General features: G+C 34.2%; 1 protein-coding gene across 1 annotated transcript in view; it reads left to right on the top strand.

The window, feature by feature from the left end:
• The window catches only part of BLTP1 (bridge-like lipid transfer protein family member 1), a 236236-nt gene that overhangs the window by 136420 nt on the left and 86158 nt on the right, over positions 1 to 13658 (top strand). Inside the window, exons 51-54 of the mRNA XM_051966253.1 lie at positions 323 to 529; positions 2526 to 2761; positions 8276 to 8520; positions 10245 to 10350. Coding sequence (XP_051822213.1) covers positions 323 to 529; positions 2526 to 2761; positions 8276 to 8520; positions 10245 to 10350 — 794 coding nt within the window. The remainder of the gene's footprint in view (positions 1 to 322; positions 530 to 2525; positions 2762 to 8275; positions 8521 to 10244; positions 10351 to 13658) is intronic.

The following is a 13658-nucleotide window of genomic DNA, read 5'->3' as shown; positions in this document are numbered from 1 at the left end:
AAATTCATATTATGTTTGCATGCTTTTTGACTATTGATGTTTCCTTGTACATGTATATTCATGTTAATACCCTCTTAGAAATCCCAGACACAATATTAAAATTGGAATAAATGTATTTTTTCTACTTATCATGAATTTAATAGATTACTTTAAAAGCCCACATTGCTTCTATATTATATCCCATGTACATGTGCAAAGATAAAAGGCATGTGGTTTTGTAAAGTCTAGTTTGCATTTGTATTCAAATACATTGTAACAGAACTTTGCTTTTAAAAAATGCTAGAAAAAATTTTAAAGCAGTATGTTTCTTCTCTGTTGCTAGAACTGTAGTGAAGTGTAGTATTGCAAAGTCCCAAGCCCTCTATAGCGCCCAAAGAGGGTTGAAGACAAACAACGCAGCTGTGTTCAAGGTGGGAGCAATCAGTATCAACATTCCTCAGCACCCAGCCACCTTGCACAGCATGATGGTCCGTAGTTCACACCAACTTTCCAAGCAGATTTCAGACCTTATCAGACAACCTTCGGCAGCGTAAGTCCTTTCTCCATTGGCTATGGTGTTGTATGCCTCATTGATGCTATGTAAGAAGATATATCATGTAGAAAGAAATTTTTTCTAACCAATTTTGGGAGAAGGATATAGATCAGAATGATATCCTCAGATTAGAAATTGCAAATACCATCACCACCTAAACTCTTTCAGTATCCTTTTCCTTCATAAATGTGGTCCTGGAGAGTAATAGACTTTATGAGAAGTCATTTAGGTATTAATACCAAAGGCATGTACTTTTGAGTATGTTAAAATGATATGTATCCTGGGACAGCTAGATGGCAAAGTGGATAGAGTGCTGGCCCTGGAATCAGGAGGACCTGAGTTCAAATCCAGCCTCAGACACTTCCTAGCTGTGTGACCGTGGGCAAGTCACTTAACCCCAATTACACATCAATTTTTATTTTTTATTTTTTTGCTGAAGTAATTGGGGTTTGTATCCCAAAGATTTATTAAATATAAATGCAATAAAAAAAATCAGTCACCTATGAATGATCTGGAACTGTGCTTTGATCAGAGAAAATCAAATCTATTTTAAGATAGAAATTGGTCATCGAAAATTGGTCATCCCCAAGGGACCATGTCATATTGTAGTACATTATGACTTTATCTTTTGCCATCTCTCTCCAGGAAGAGAAGATTCACAATTTTCCTAATTTTTTTTTTCCTGAGGCAATTGGGGTTAAGTGATTTGCCCAGGGTCACACAGGTAGGAAATGTTAAATGTCTGAGACCCGATTTAAACTCAGGTTCTTCTGACTCCAGGGCTGGTGCTCTATCCATTACACCACCTAGCTGCCCTGTAAGTCATCATTCTTAACCTTGAGACCTGGCATCAGTGTCAAACTGATAATGTCATATTTTAGAATGGAAGAAATCTTAGACATTCTAACTAAAACTGAGGCCCAGAATGGTTAAGTGATTCATTTCATTCATGCAAAGTTACATAGGTATTAAGTATTAAAATCAAGATTTAAATCTAAATTGAAATATAGAAAGACAAAACAAAATCTAGTTTGTTTTTTTTTTCATTTCAATGAGGTAAATTTCATTTGTTTCTTGGAAAAGCATTGATTGTCTAATTTTTTAGGGTTTTAGAACCCTTCTGTTAAGATTTTTTTTTTTAAAACAATAGAGTTCAGACTTCTAGGAGTGTTCATACCCATGTCATGGGAGGAATAGTAAAGCATTCTGTCTTTGTAGATAGTAGTCCCAGGATTTCCTCCAGCTCTGTGGAGCCTACAAGGAGAAGAAACAGATACAAACTTGGCATTTCTTCTTGCTGTAGTATTTTAAAGAACTCTTCAGAAATCTTGAATGACTAAGGATAGAATTTGAAAAGACAGCTTTAAAGAAGCTTTGCCATATATTTTTTTAGCTTTGCCATATTTTAAAGCAAAATGAGATATAAAAGTATGAAATCAAAAAGCCTTGCTTTGCTAACACTTTTTTTAATCTAAGATAGATGGTTGTGATTTCTAGATTTTTTTTTTTAATAGGAATGACTTTTCACTTACTATAGGCATCTCAGTAAAATTCTTGGTGATAAAAATTTATTATAAAATACTAGTGATGGTATTCTGATTACAGATTACTTCACACAGTGTCATTGTTTTATGGCCACTATAGTACTCTTCACCCTTAAGTGTCAGTTGTTGTTACCTTAACAGATAAAAGAGAATCTGGGGGGAAATCTGATCTGTAATTTCATTAAACTCTTGGAAGAGGGAAAATCCTTCTACTAGGACTATTAAAAATCCTAAAGAGGGGTTCCTCACACTGGGAGTGATCAAGTCACTTGTCCAGAGTCAGAAAGCCAAGGCGTGGTGTTTGAACCCAGATCTTCTTAATTCCTTGTTTGCGTTCAGATCTGCTGACTTTATTTATATCTCCATTTATTACATGTTTACTATTGAGAACTAATTTTTAAAGTAAAAATTGGAACTTCTTACCAAGATTCTTTTTATTAAACCAACAGCCCACAGGCTACTAAAGAAGATATTGCAACCCCCTTGCCTTCTGAAAAAACTCCAAGTGTTAACCAAACTCCTATTGAAACGAATGAATTTCCACAGCTGCCTGAAGGCTTGGAAAAGAAGCCTATTGTTCTTAAGTTCAGTGCCATGTTGGATGGAATAGCAATTGGAGCAGCACTCTTACCATCTCTGAAAGCAGAGTACAAGATGGGAAGAATGAGAAGTCACGGAATGACAGGTGATGAGATGGCTCTGCATTTCTAGTCAATTTCGAGGGTGTTAAGGCAGAGACTGACTGTGTCATCTTAGGGATTGCTGTTTTATAAGAGTGGTAATTGTTTTGGTTATATTTTGCAAATGTACTCTGAATGTTTTAGGACAAGTCAATCATACTAGCAGTAGCAGTTTTGGATTATTTGTGGTGTATACATCATACTCTTTGAATTATAAACTACGATAAAAACAGGAAATCCATCTCTTGGGCCTGACAAAGTTGAAATTTCTTAGGGAAGTAAAAGGCTCTAATGAGACCCCCTCAAGGGCCTCATCAAGGAGAAGTATGATGCAGGACAGGTGAATGCTTCAGCTGAGAAATCCATTTTTTGATCTGAGAGCCAGGGTTTATAGAATCTTTAAGCTAGCGTTGCAACAGCACCAGATATTTCAAAGTTACTTAGTGTACATTCCATGGTTACATTCCAGCTTGACATTAACATTAATCAATCACTAGCAGTACCAATCCATTTATGGCAACATAATCATTAATTATCTGCTTTTTGATGCCTTATTCCTGATATAGCTATTCCTCACCAAGATTATCTTATATTTATTTTAAACATGTCCACATATATGACTCCCAAATTGATTGCATTCTTGTGCTAGCAGCACTTCTAGGTACCTAAGAGGTCAACACAACGTATTCTCAGCTTTGGTCATGGAGGAATACTTGCAAAGCATTCCATAGCTGTGTAGAAAGTATGTTAACCTCTGCATAAGTTTATGTACTCTGCTTGTTGCTAGCCATCTATACTTTAAGACATAAACAGTATATATGATTTCATTGTCAGACTTTCATAATTTAATTCACATCTGAAAAATTATGATTTATTATCAGAATCCACAAGTCCTTTTAGGCAGTATGGTGTAAACATTGACCAGAGTTTTTCTATCTCTCTATGCTGACATTTAAAAGTCAGTTGTTTGATATAATTTTTTTACAAATCTTCCCATGGCTTTCTGAATTTTTCATTTATTATTCCTTATGTCAGAGTAAATTTCCATTAGTTGTTCTGGTATTTCCCAACTGCCATTCTGATGAAATTGAATATAGACACCAAATGATGGGTTCAGTAGCAGTTTACATTTGAAGAACTCACAAGGACTTTCTCCTTTGCTGAAAGGTACATTTATTTAAGAGAGAAAATAAAGAAGTAAAATAGACAACAGGAATGGTAAATATGAAATTGATTTGGGAAAGCAATATGGTTTGAATGGCAAGCTAAATCCATAGAGAAAGTTAACAGATTAACAAGAGTTAGCTATGATAAGGAGAAAGACATCATTAAAGGGAAGATGCTCTGAGAAGAAACAGAGGATGTGTGTGTGTGTGGGGGGGGAAGGGAGGATGATTATAATTTATAAAGAATGGTGTGACTGTCTTTAAAGATGATAACTAGGAAGTCCGAAGAATGAGTTCCCAAGGATGAGTGTTACAGCATTTCCTGACAAGAGGAAAGAATAAACTGGTTTCAGAATTTGTATCAGTTCTTAATCTGAGATTCATGACTTTTTTTTTTTTTTTTAAAACACAGTCCTATTTATTTTTACTTTTGAATTCTCTTCCTTCCACTTTCCTCTCAATGGTACTAGAGATGGCTAGAGAAACAAAACCATCATTGACAAATCCTGGCATGAACCATGTCAAAATGTTTCATTTTGCATTCTTAAATTCATCAATTCTCTCTTTGCAGATGAACAGTGTTTTTTCCCCATGAGTCTTTTAAATTATTATGGTAGAACATTGTAGTGATCAGATCAAAATTTATGGTTAATTATCTTTACAATATTGCTGTTGCTCTTTACATTATTCTCTTTGTTTTGCTTACTTCACTTTGCAGATCATCCAAATCTTCCCAGGTTTTTCTGAAACCACTTCTCTCCTCATTTCTGTCTCATTCATATATCAAAACTTGTTCAGCCATTCCTCAATTTTTGCCAATACACACAAAAAAAGCTGCTATAAATATTTTTGTATATATAAATCCCCTTTTCTTTGATCCCCTTGGGATATGTTTAAACCTAGTATTGCTGTTGCAAAGAGTATTCACAGTTTTATAGCTCCTTAAACACAGTTTCAAAATAATCTCTAAAATATTTAGACCAGTTGTTGGTGTTTGTCCTTAGTTCTTGAAGAAGACTATAACGTCAGGGAGGTGATGCCACAACTGCAAGTGAATGAAATTTAAGTAAGAGGAGCTGGGCAAGGTCATCTGCATCACTTTCCCCTCCAGAGTCATCTGGGTCCATTGGCAAGATAGAGATCAAGACATCCCTTTTGTTATTTATCTTGTGTGTTACGTTAGAGTTTCCCAAGGTATTTTGGGATTCCTGGCTATATTTTTTTTTAAGACCATGCCTTAAACCTAAATCACTCTGGCTCACATTGGTTGGCCAACTGTGAGTCCCAGGCCAAGTCCCAATTAGTCATTGTTGCTAATGTAAATGGCACTTGTTTTGGTTTTGAACAGTCTTTCCCTCCCTAATTTTACTTAGCCTTGGTGGTGTTAGGCCAAAATTTGCAACATGTAGCAGAGAATCGATCCAGACTTTGTTGCATCTCAGCTTCAGAGCCTACATTAAGTGTACAATCATCTGGAAAAAAAAAATCATGTACCAACACTCTCTTCTCCACTTTAGTTTTTGGCTTACAACATTTTCAAATTGAAGAATTTATCATCGTTGCTACAGCTGACATTGACACCATGTTTATCCTCATTGAAGGCATTTGACAACATGGCTGAAAATATACTAAAAAGAACGGGAGTAAACACAGAGTCTTGTTTCACTCCATTGGTGGTTGGGAAAGCATGAGAGTTATAGTCCGTTATCCAGAACCTGGGCAAGCATGTTGTCATGAAATTGACCTACAATACTAATGAAGTTTTTTGGGTAATCAAATTTTGACATAATTTTCTATCAGCCCTCATGACTGACAGTTTGAGAGGCCTTAGTTAGTTGTACAATGTAGAATTGTCTTAGGAGGATTGTGAAAATCACTTGGCAGGATAAGATACTAGACACTGAGGTTCTTCCTTGAAATAAACTGCCAAGTGTTCAAACTTTACTGCAGAGAGTGCAACTCCATTGGGCTGGTCACTTTGCTTGAATACCAAAAATGCTTGCCAAAAATAATTTTTTATGGAGAACTTACATAGGACAAGTACTCAAACATTGTGGTTAGAAAAAGCAATACAAGGAACTTTCAGGATCTCACTTAACAACTTTATAATTGATTGCATGACATGGGAGACACTGGCACAAGACTGCCCAGCATAGCTTTCCCTCTTCAGAGAAGGTGCTGTGTTATATAAGCAAAACAGAATTGAAATAGCTCAAAAGAAATATGAGATGTACAAAGGTAGAGAATCCAGCCCAAATGTTCATATGAACTATTTGTCCTTGTCTGTGGTAGAACATTCTGAGTTCATATTTATTCGATCAGCCAAAGTTGGACACACTTTAATTTGACTACAACAGTGATGTTACTGTTACCTAAACTAATCTATTTATTTAGCGCTATACCAGTCAGACTCCCCAAAAAACTATTTTGGTGATCTAGAAAAAATAACAACAAAGTTCATATGGAAAAAGAAAAGGTCAAGAATTTCAAGGGAATTAATGAAAAAAAAAATCAAACGAAGGTGGCCTAGCTGTACCAGATCTAAAATTATATTATAAAGCAGCAGTTACTAAAACCATCTGGTATTGGCTAAGAAATAGACTAGTTGATCAATGGAATAGGTTAGGTTCAAAGGACAAAACAGCTAATAACTTTAATAATCTGGTGTTTGACAAACGTTTTGGGGATAAGAACGCATTATTTGACAAAAATTGCTGGGAAAATTGGAAATTAGTATGGCAGAAACTAGTCATTGACTCACATTTAACACCTTACACCAAGATAAGGTCAAAATAGGTTCATGACCTAGGCATAAAGAATGAGATTATACATAAATTGGAAGAGCATAGGATAGTTTATCTCTCAGACCTGTGGAAGAGGAAGGAATTTATGGCCAGAGAAGAACTAGAGATGCCTTTACTGTCCTTGACATGGTCACTTTTTGTGATGGTTTTTTTTTTTTTTTGTTGTTGTTGTTATCTCGTTCTTCAATCTACTCCTAACTTTAGACTTGATGTTAGGACTAATCTCATTGCACTTCTTGAAGGCCACATTTGATCCTTTTGTGTATTTATATTCTGCTACTGTTCTTTTCTTGGATGTTGTGTTATATTATTCCAGGGGACATTACAAATTGAGAAATTACAAGTTTTCAGTGTATCTAAAACAGTCTGCTTCAGGGCAAAATCTCAACCCAATTTAAAGCTGTCTTTAAATTCCTAACTTTGATTGAGGTCTGAGGAACATAAGTGTAGGCTTCCTTTAGTTTGAGGTTTAGTAGGTGACTAACAGAACCAAAACTCCATTGATCTGAGCTCCTTGCCCTAGTTATGATTCTGCAGGCATCATATTGGGCTGAGTCTGAAATCCTAGTTCCCTCCCAGTCTTAGATTCCCAATGTAGCTATCTAATTCTACATTTGCGCTTCACTTAATACCAAGGTTGGTACTGTTTTCCTTGCCTATATACTATATCTTGGTGTAAGACCATTTCACTGTCCCCCCTAGATAGCAACAGAAATGCCAGTCGGCTCCTAATCCTACTCCCTGTTTAAGTTCAGGCTCCTCTGTGTCTGTTCTGGGACCTTTTTTTGCCTTAGTTCCCATCTGCAGGCAGGCTCTCATTTATCCCCAAGGCTCTGCACAATCAACTTTTATTAGACTGTGCCTAGTGTTTACACAGACATCTTCCTGTTTTGATGCTGACCTTAGCTGGAAAAATGTGTCAATGTATTTTTTTTATCTTGGATTTCCTAATCCAGACTCAGTTGGATGAATTTTAGAAAATTCATTAATTAGATAATTGTGTGGTGGTAGCCAGTGGAGTGAGAGGTGTTGCAGATTTAGATCTGGATCCTACTAGGCTTACTGTCCCATCTTGGCTGGTCCTTTCCTGACTATTGCTATCATTTAGTTTCTTCTTATTTGCTTCTCAGTTAAGTGGGAAAACTGGAGAATATTCTCACTCTCTCTCTCTCTCTGCAAATTGCTTTTTGTGAAGAAAGTAGGAAACATATACAAACAGGGCAACTCTGAAAATAACTTGGATTTCTTGTGTTCTTGGGGGGGAAAGCATGCTATGCACGGGGAGGCGGGGGGATTTGTTGGCAGCATGTGCAGGTCCTCTGGTTCAATTTTGTTTTGTATATATCAGTGGTCATCCCAGTTAAGATTTTTTAAAATTTATTTAATTTTTAGAAGGAAACAAATTTATCTTCATGTGCTTAAAGATAATTTTGAAGTCATATTATACAAGCTTGGAAAATGGTAATCTTTTTGGAATCTTGTAAATTATGTTTCACAATATTGATACCATTTCTTTCTCTTTTTTTTTTTTCCTCCTCTTTATTTTCAGGTGCACAGACGAGATTTACCTTTGAATTGCCAAATCACAGATTACGGTTTACTTCAAAAGTTTCTGCCACAGATATGTCAACTATTCCTCCGTCTGCTAGTCTTAATTTGCCTCCTGTCACTATGTCAGGGAAATACATAATGGAAGAACATGACAGTTATTCAGATCAAGTGTGGAGTATAGATGAGCTTCCCTCTAAACAAGGTTACTATTTACAGGGAAACTACTTGCGTTGTGTGGCAGAGGTACTGTTTTTATTTTATTTCTAAAATTAAAGTTTAACACAAAATTCTAAAATTTCTAAATTAATTTCCTTCAATTATCATACATATTAAGTACACATTATAGTATATATTGATGACTTACTATGTTAGAAGTCTTTAAATGTATTTCTATTTTAGTAAAATTTATTTGATGCAGATTTTTGCTTAATTGCTTTTAGGAAAATTCTGTTCTGAATAAATTCTGTATTTGTTTTTGAGTACATTTTTGATGATTTTCTTCACATTTGTGATTTTTACAGTTTTATTTTCTACATTGTCAGATTGCTATAACAATATGTAATTTTCCTTAACTATATATTATACATATATGAATTAGGTAGCCATAAGCATACATTTATTGATATATACATCTGTATATATGTATCTAAATGCATTTAGACATGTATGTATGTTCATTTAAATGATTTTTTCTAATAGCTTACACATTCCAAATTCACAAATTTGTATTAATTGGCAAAAGACCTAATTCAATTTGTAGAATTCAAGTATTAGCAGTTATTTTTTTAGAGAAATGAAGTTTTACTGGTTTCAAGAAAATGTTATATCAGTCTTGGTCCTGACTGAAAAAAGTCATTTGTAATGAATACAGTAATTTGTTCACAGTAATTATTGATAAAGAGATGTGTAGTATTTAGCTGACTTTAAAATAATCTTTTGTCAAACATACTAAATAATCCCATTCTAGTTTGTCAGCAATGGCTAAAAGTAGGTAAACTATTTTTATTTTCAGTTTTACACACACTCACACTCACTCTAAACCTTTTGACAAAAAGTAGTGGTGGATTGGTAGAAAAAAGTTTTTTACCTGGTAAAAATCAAAGAGTATTGGTGTATTTTTTTTTGTTGTTGTCAGTGGGTTGTTTTTAAAAGCACTTATTCTGTGCCATGTAGCACTGGATGTACAAAGACAAGAAAATCAAAAGGATTTCTGCTCCCAAGAAACCGATATTTTAGAGGGAGTAGTGGGGATGGGGTGTGAAGTAATATGTATTTTTCTATTGATATAATATGTACACAAATAAGTAAATGAGGGATTTTTACTTTTAGTGATTGGCCTATTGGCATAGAGGGCAAGAAAAGCGCAGTTGTTGAATAATAGTAGCACCTAGGAAAATACTTCTAATTAGTTGATTCCTACTTAAAGCATAAAAATTTCGTGTATAATAATTTCCTCTTTCAAAATTTCAAAATTTATGATTTTTTTTAAAGCAAATGTGTCATATGCCTATATTAAAAACATAAGCCTAGTCACTCTCACCAGATGCTTCATTTTTATAAATAAACACTTGTCATCTTGGGAAAAGAATATGTATAGACATTTTGTAAGTCATTTAAAATGTTAGCGCCTCTGAAGATTATTTTAAACTTTTATAGGATTACAGATTACTTTTTCAGGTAACATGTATGCAGTTAATTTTATTTTTAACATAACATTGTATAACTGTAACCTATTCAACATGTAAAGGATTGCTTGCCATCTGGGGGAGGGGGTGGAGGGAGGGAGGGGAAAAATCAGAACAGAAGTGAATGCAAGAGATAATGTTGTAAAAAATTACCTGGCATGAGTTCTATCAATAAAAAGTTATTTAAAAAAAACATAACATTGTATAGAATGTAAGAGATATATTAAAATCTAATGTAGTCACAGTGGTTTAAAATTAATATTATTTAAATTTGTTTTGCAGGTTGGTTCATTTGAGCATAATCTTACAACTGATCTTCTAAACCATTTGGTATTTGTACAGAAAGTTTTTATGAAGGAAGTTAATGAAGTAATACAGAAAGTTTCTGGTAAGTAGAGCTGACATTTGAGAATAAAACCTAATTTTTTTTTTATTCCAACATGAAAAAGTATTATTGTCTTGAAAACTGAATACTTAATTTTCTTTTATCCATCTAACAGATATCTTTTGAATTAAATACATATTCAAAATTATATACACACATTCAGATTGGAAATGCTGCTGGGTAGGCAGAGCCATCAATAATGGGCTTTCCTCGGTGCTCTAGATTCTGATTTCCCTTGCTTCTTCTGGCATTGTTTTTTGTATATCTCAAAGGCTACTGAAATGTCAAATTCATAGAGCAATGGGGCTATGAAATGTATGAGTATAAAGGAGTGACATCTCACACACAAAAGCATATTGAACATCACTATTGCTTTGTTGTCCTGTTTGTATTTATTCTTTGTAGTCACATAAGAAGGCTCACCTAATAATATTGGCCATAATTGAGCTGGACCATAACAATCAGGGAAATAAATGATGCCTGGAAAATCGCTTTATTGACCTGAGCCATATGTTAAACTAGCACCATTATTATAGATTTGTGTTCTTTCTGCCTCCCCAACTAATTTTTAAGCTTCTTAATTTTTTCTTAATTTTTAAAATTTTTACCTCTAGCAAAATTAAGTATTAAATATCCTATTTAATGAGTTAGTTGTATATATAAAGGCATGATTAAGCTTTGATTAGTGAACATTCATAGGCCAGAACCTTCAAAGGACTGGTAGGTCCTACAAGATCTTGTAAAGCAAATGCTTTAATAATTAATTTTAAACATATACTCCAAATCACATGTAGAGAATATACTTGTAGTAGGGGTAGAATCATTTTGATAGAGGGTAATTGCATACATACTGAGAAGCTCTCCAAGGTATGGAAAATTCTCACATTGAGTGAGAAAATGTACTTTCAATGGTAGGCCTGAAGTTTTCTACAAAAGGAGATCTAAAATCCCTTTTAACTGCTAACCCCGGATTTTAATCTGACTATTCACTATTTCATTAACATCGAATCATAATCCATTTCATGGAAACTGTCAAAATGTTTCAATTTCATAAATTTTTATTGTTTCAAACAAGATATATATGTTGAAAACTGATTTGTCTATAGTGTGATATTAAGTGAACTTTTCAATATGTTAATATATCAGTCTAGGATTCTCTCATAGGGTAAGAAATGAAAATTTTATTGAATAAACTAGTGTTAATAATGCTATTAATAAACTGAAAAGATGATATCAACCATTTGAACAACACTTTGCTTATAACAATTATGGAGATCCACAGGAATGTGTCAGGTCTTTGTAGAGTGTGAGCAAGGTGAGATGGATCAATATAAAGTCTTTTGCTGGTGAAAGGATGAAGAGACTAGTGCACCAAGCATCCTTAACTACACATATACTAAGAAACAACCGAAATATGGGAGATAAGAAAGTTGTGAATTGTCTTAAATGACGGCGCTAACTGGAGGATTAAGCTTCCAGTTAGTTAGGGTGACTTGAAGCCACTCATTGTAAAGAAGGGATGTTTTGGTAACAGCTCCCTTTTTTCTTGTCTTCCTGCCCTCATTTTCCTCATTCTTTTAAGATCTTTTCAGTTCCCTTCATTACCTCTTTTATTTCATGTCTTCTTCCTGACTTTCCTTCATACCACAGTCAGCCATGGGATGATTTCAATTCCTGTGGAGATCACAGGATCTCCCAGCATCACAAAAGCAGAACAGGCATCCGCTTGACTACAAAGAAAGTTTTTGGAGATTTAGAATGTCATGATCCATGTGGATGGGGGTGGGTGTACTATGGATGGAAAGCTTAGCAAGCTGTGCTTCAAGCAGGATTCTCTGGCTGCCCTGCATGTCATTGTTTCCAGATCTCTGAGTTCTGGGGCAGGGACATCTATACCATGTAAATTAAGATAAACCATTTATGGACCTAAAATGAAGTAAAAACTTGAGTCATTTTTTTTTAAACTAAAAATGTAGTGCAATGTCTTAACTGATGCTTTGAATTGTTAAGATGTTCATAAGATCAAAGATCTGAAGCTGGATAGATCCCCCAAAGCTATCATTTTACACAAGGAAGCTGAGACCCAGAAAGGCTGAGGGCCCTGCCCAGAATGACTTAGGATTTTGCAGAGCTAGAATTGAAGCTTGGGTCAATGATATTATCTAGATAGCACTAGTTCAAGGAATACAGAAATAAGAGGTATCTCTCAAAGCAGAAGTAGGCATGTATGGCACATTATTTTATCAGGAGAGTCTGTGCTTGGTACTAGACATTCAAAACCTAACTATAAAAAATTAAAGGTTTCTTTTTAAAATTAACTTTGTGTGTAAAATATAAATTTTGTAAAACAAGTAAAAATATTAATTAAATCAGTGAAATATGACTGCTTTTAGAATGTTTGGCCATATAGTAAATTTGTGACCTCATTAAATGTGGATTATTTTAGCTGAAGTTATGAAAATAAAATTAACATTCTAATACACTTAATTTAAAATGTTATTAAAATTTCATTGTAATGAGGATTCCAAAATAGTTGTATTCAGCCTGGGTTGTCAAAAAAAAAAGAAAGCTAAAATAGAACCATATTAAGAACCTGGAATTATTAAGGCATGAGAGTACTACAGAAGTGGTAAACATATCTGACCAAAATGTATATAAGGAAGCATATAACTTTTTAAAGAAAACTAACCAAAAAGCTCTCAGAATTTCTGAGAATTTTCTTCACTAAGTCATCGGAGGCAAGCCAGGTACCTGATAATAGGAAAAATATGGTACCAAAATTAAAGAAAGCTAGGAAGTAAAAGGAACTACCTGCCTGATAGCTAATACAGAAACTATATCTGACCACTATATAATTGGTACAGTCCGTAACATTTAGGAATGTTTTTTAGTAACTTTGAAAAACAGTTTCTACTAAATAAAGCTAATCTCTTTATTCAGATCTCTTTTGCTGTCTATTAAGTTAGTTTACTGAATTAATGGCCAACAAAGTTGTAATTAATATACCCCATTTGCAATTGTAACTTGGAATAGAACTTGTCTGGCTTACAGAAAATGACAGTCTATTTTTTTTTTTCTCTTTTTTTTTTAAATAACTTTTTATTGCCAGAACCCATGCCAGGGTAATTTTTTACAACATTATTCCTTGCACTTACTTCTATTCCGATTTTTCCCCTCCCTCCTTTCACCTCCTCCCCCAGATGGCAAGCAGTCCTATACATGTTAAATATGTCACAGTATATGTTAAATCCAATATATGTATGCAGAACCGAACAGTTCTCTTGTTGCACAGGGAGAATTGGATTCAGAAG

Source organism: Antechinus flavipes, chromosome 6 (assembly GCF_016432865.1).
Source record: "Antechinus flavipes isolate AdamAnt ecotype Samford, QLD, Australia chromosome 6, AdamAnt_v2, whole genome shotgun sequence".
Lineage (NCBI taxonomy): Eukaryota > Metazoa > Chordata > Mammalia > Dasyuromorphia > Dasyuridae > Antechinus > Antechinus flavipes.
The sequence above is the reverse complement of the archived record's forward strand: the minus strand, read 5'-3'. Positions and strand labels throughout refer to the sequence as shown.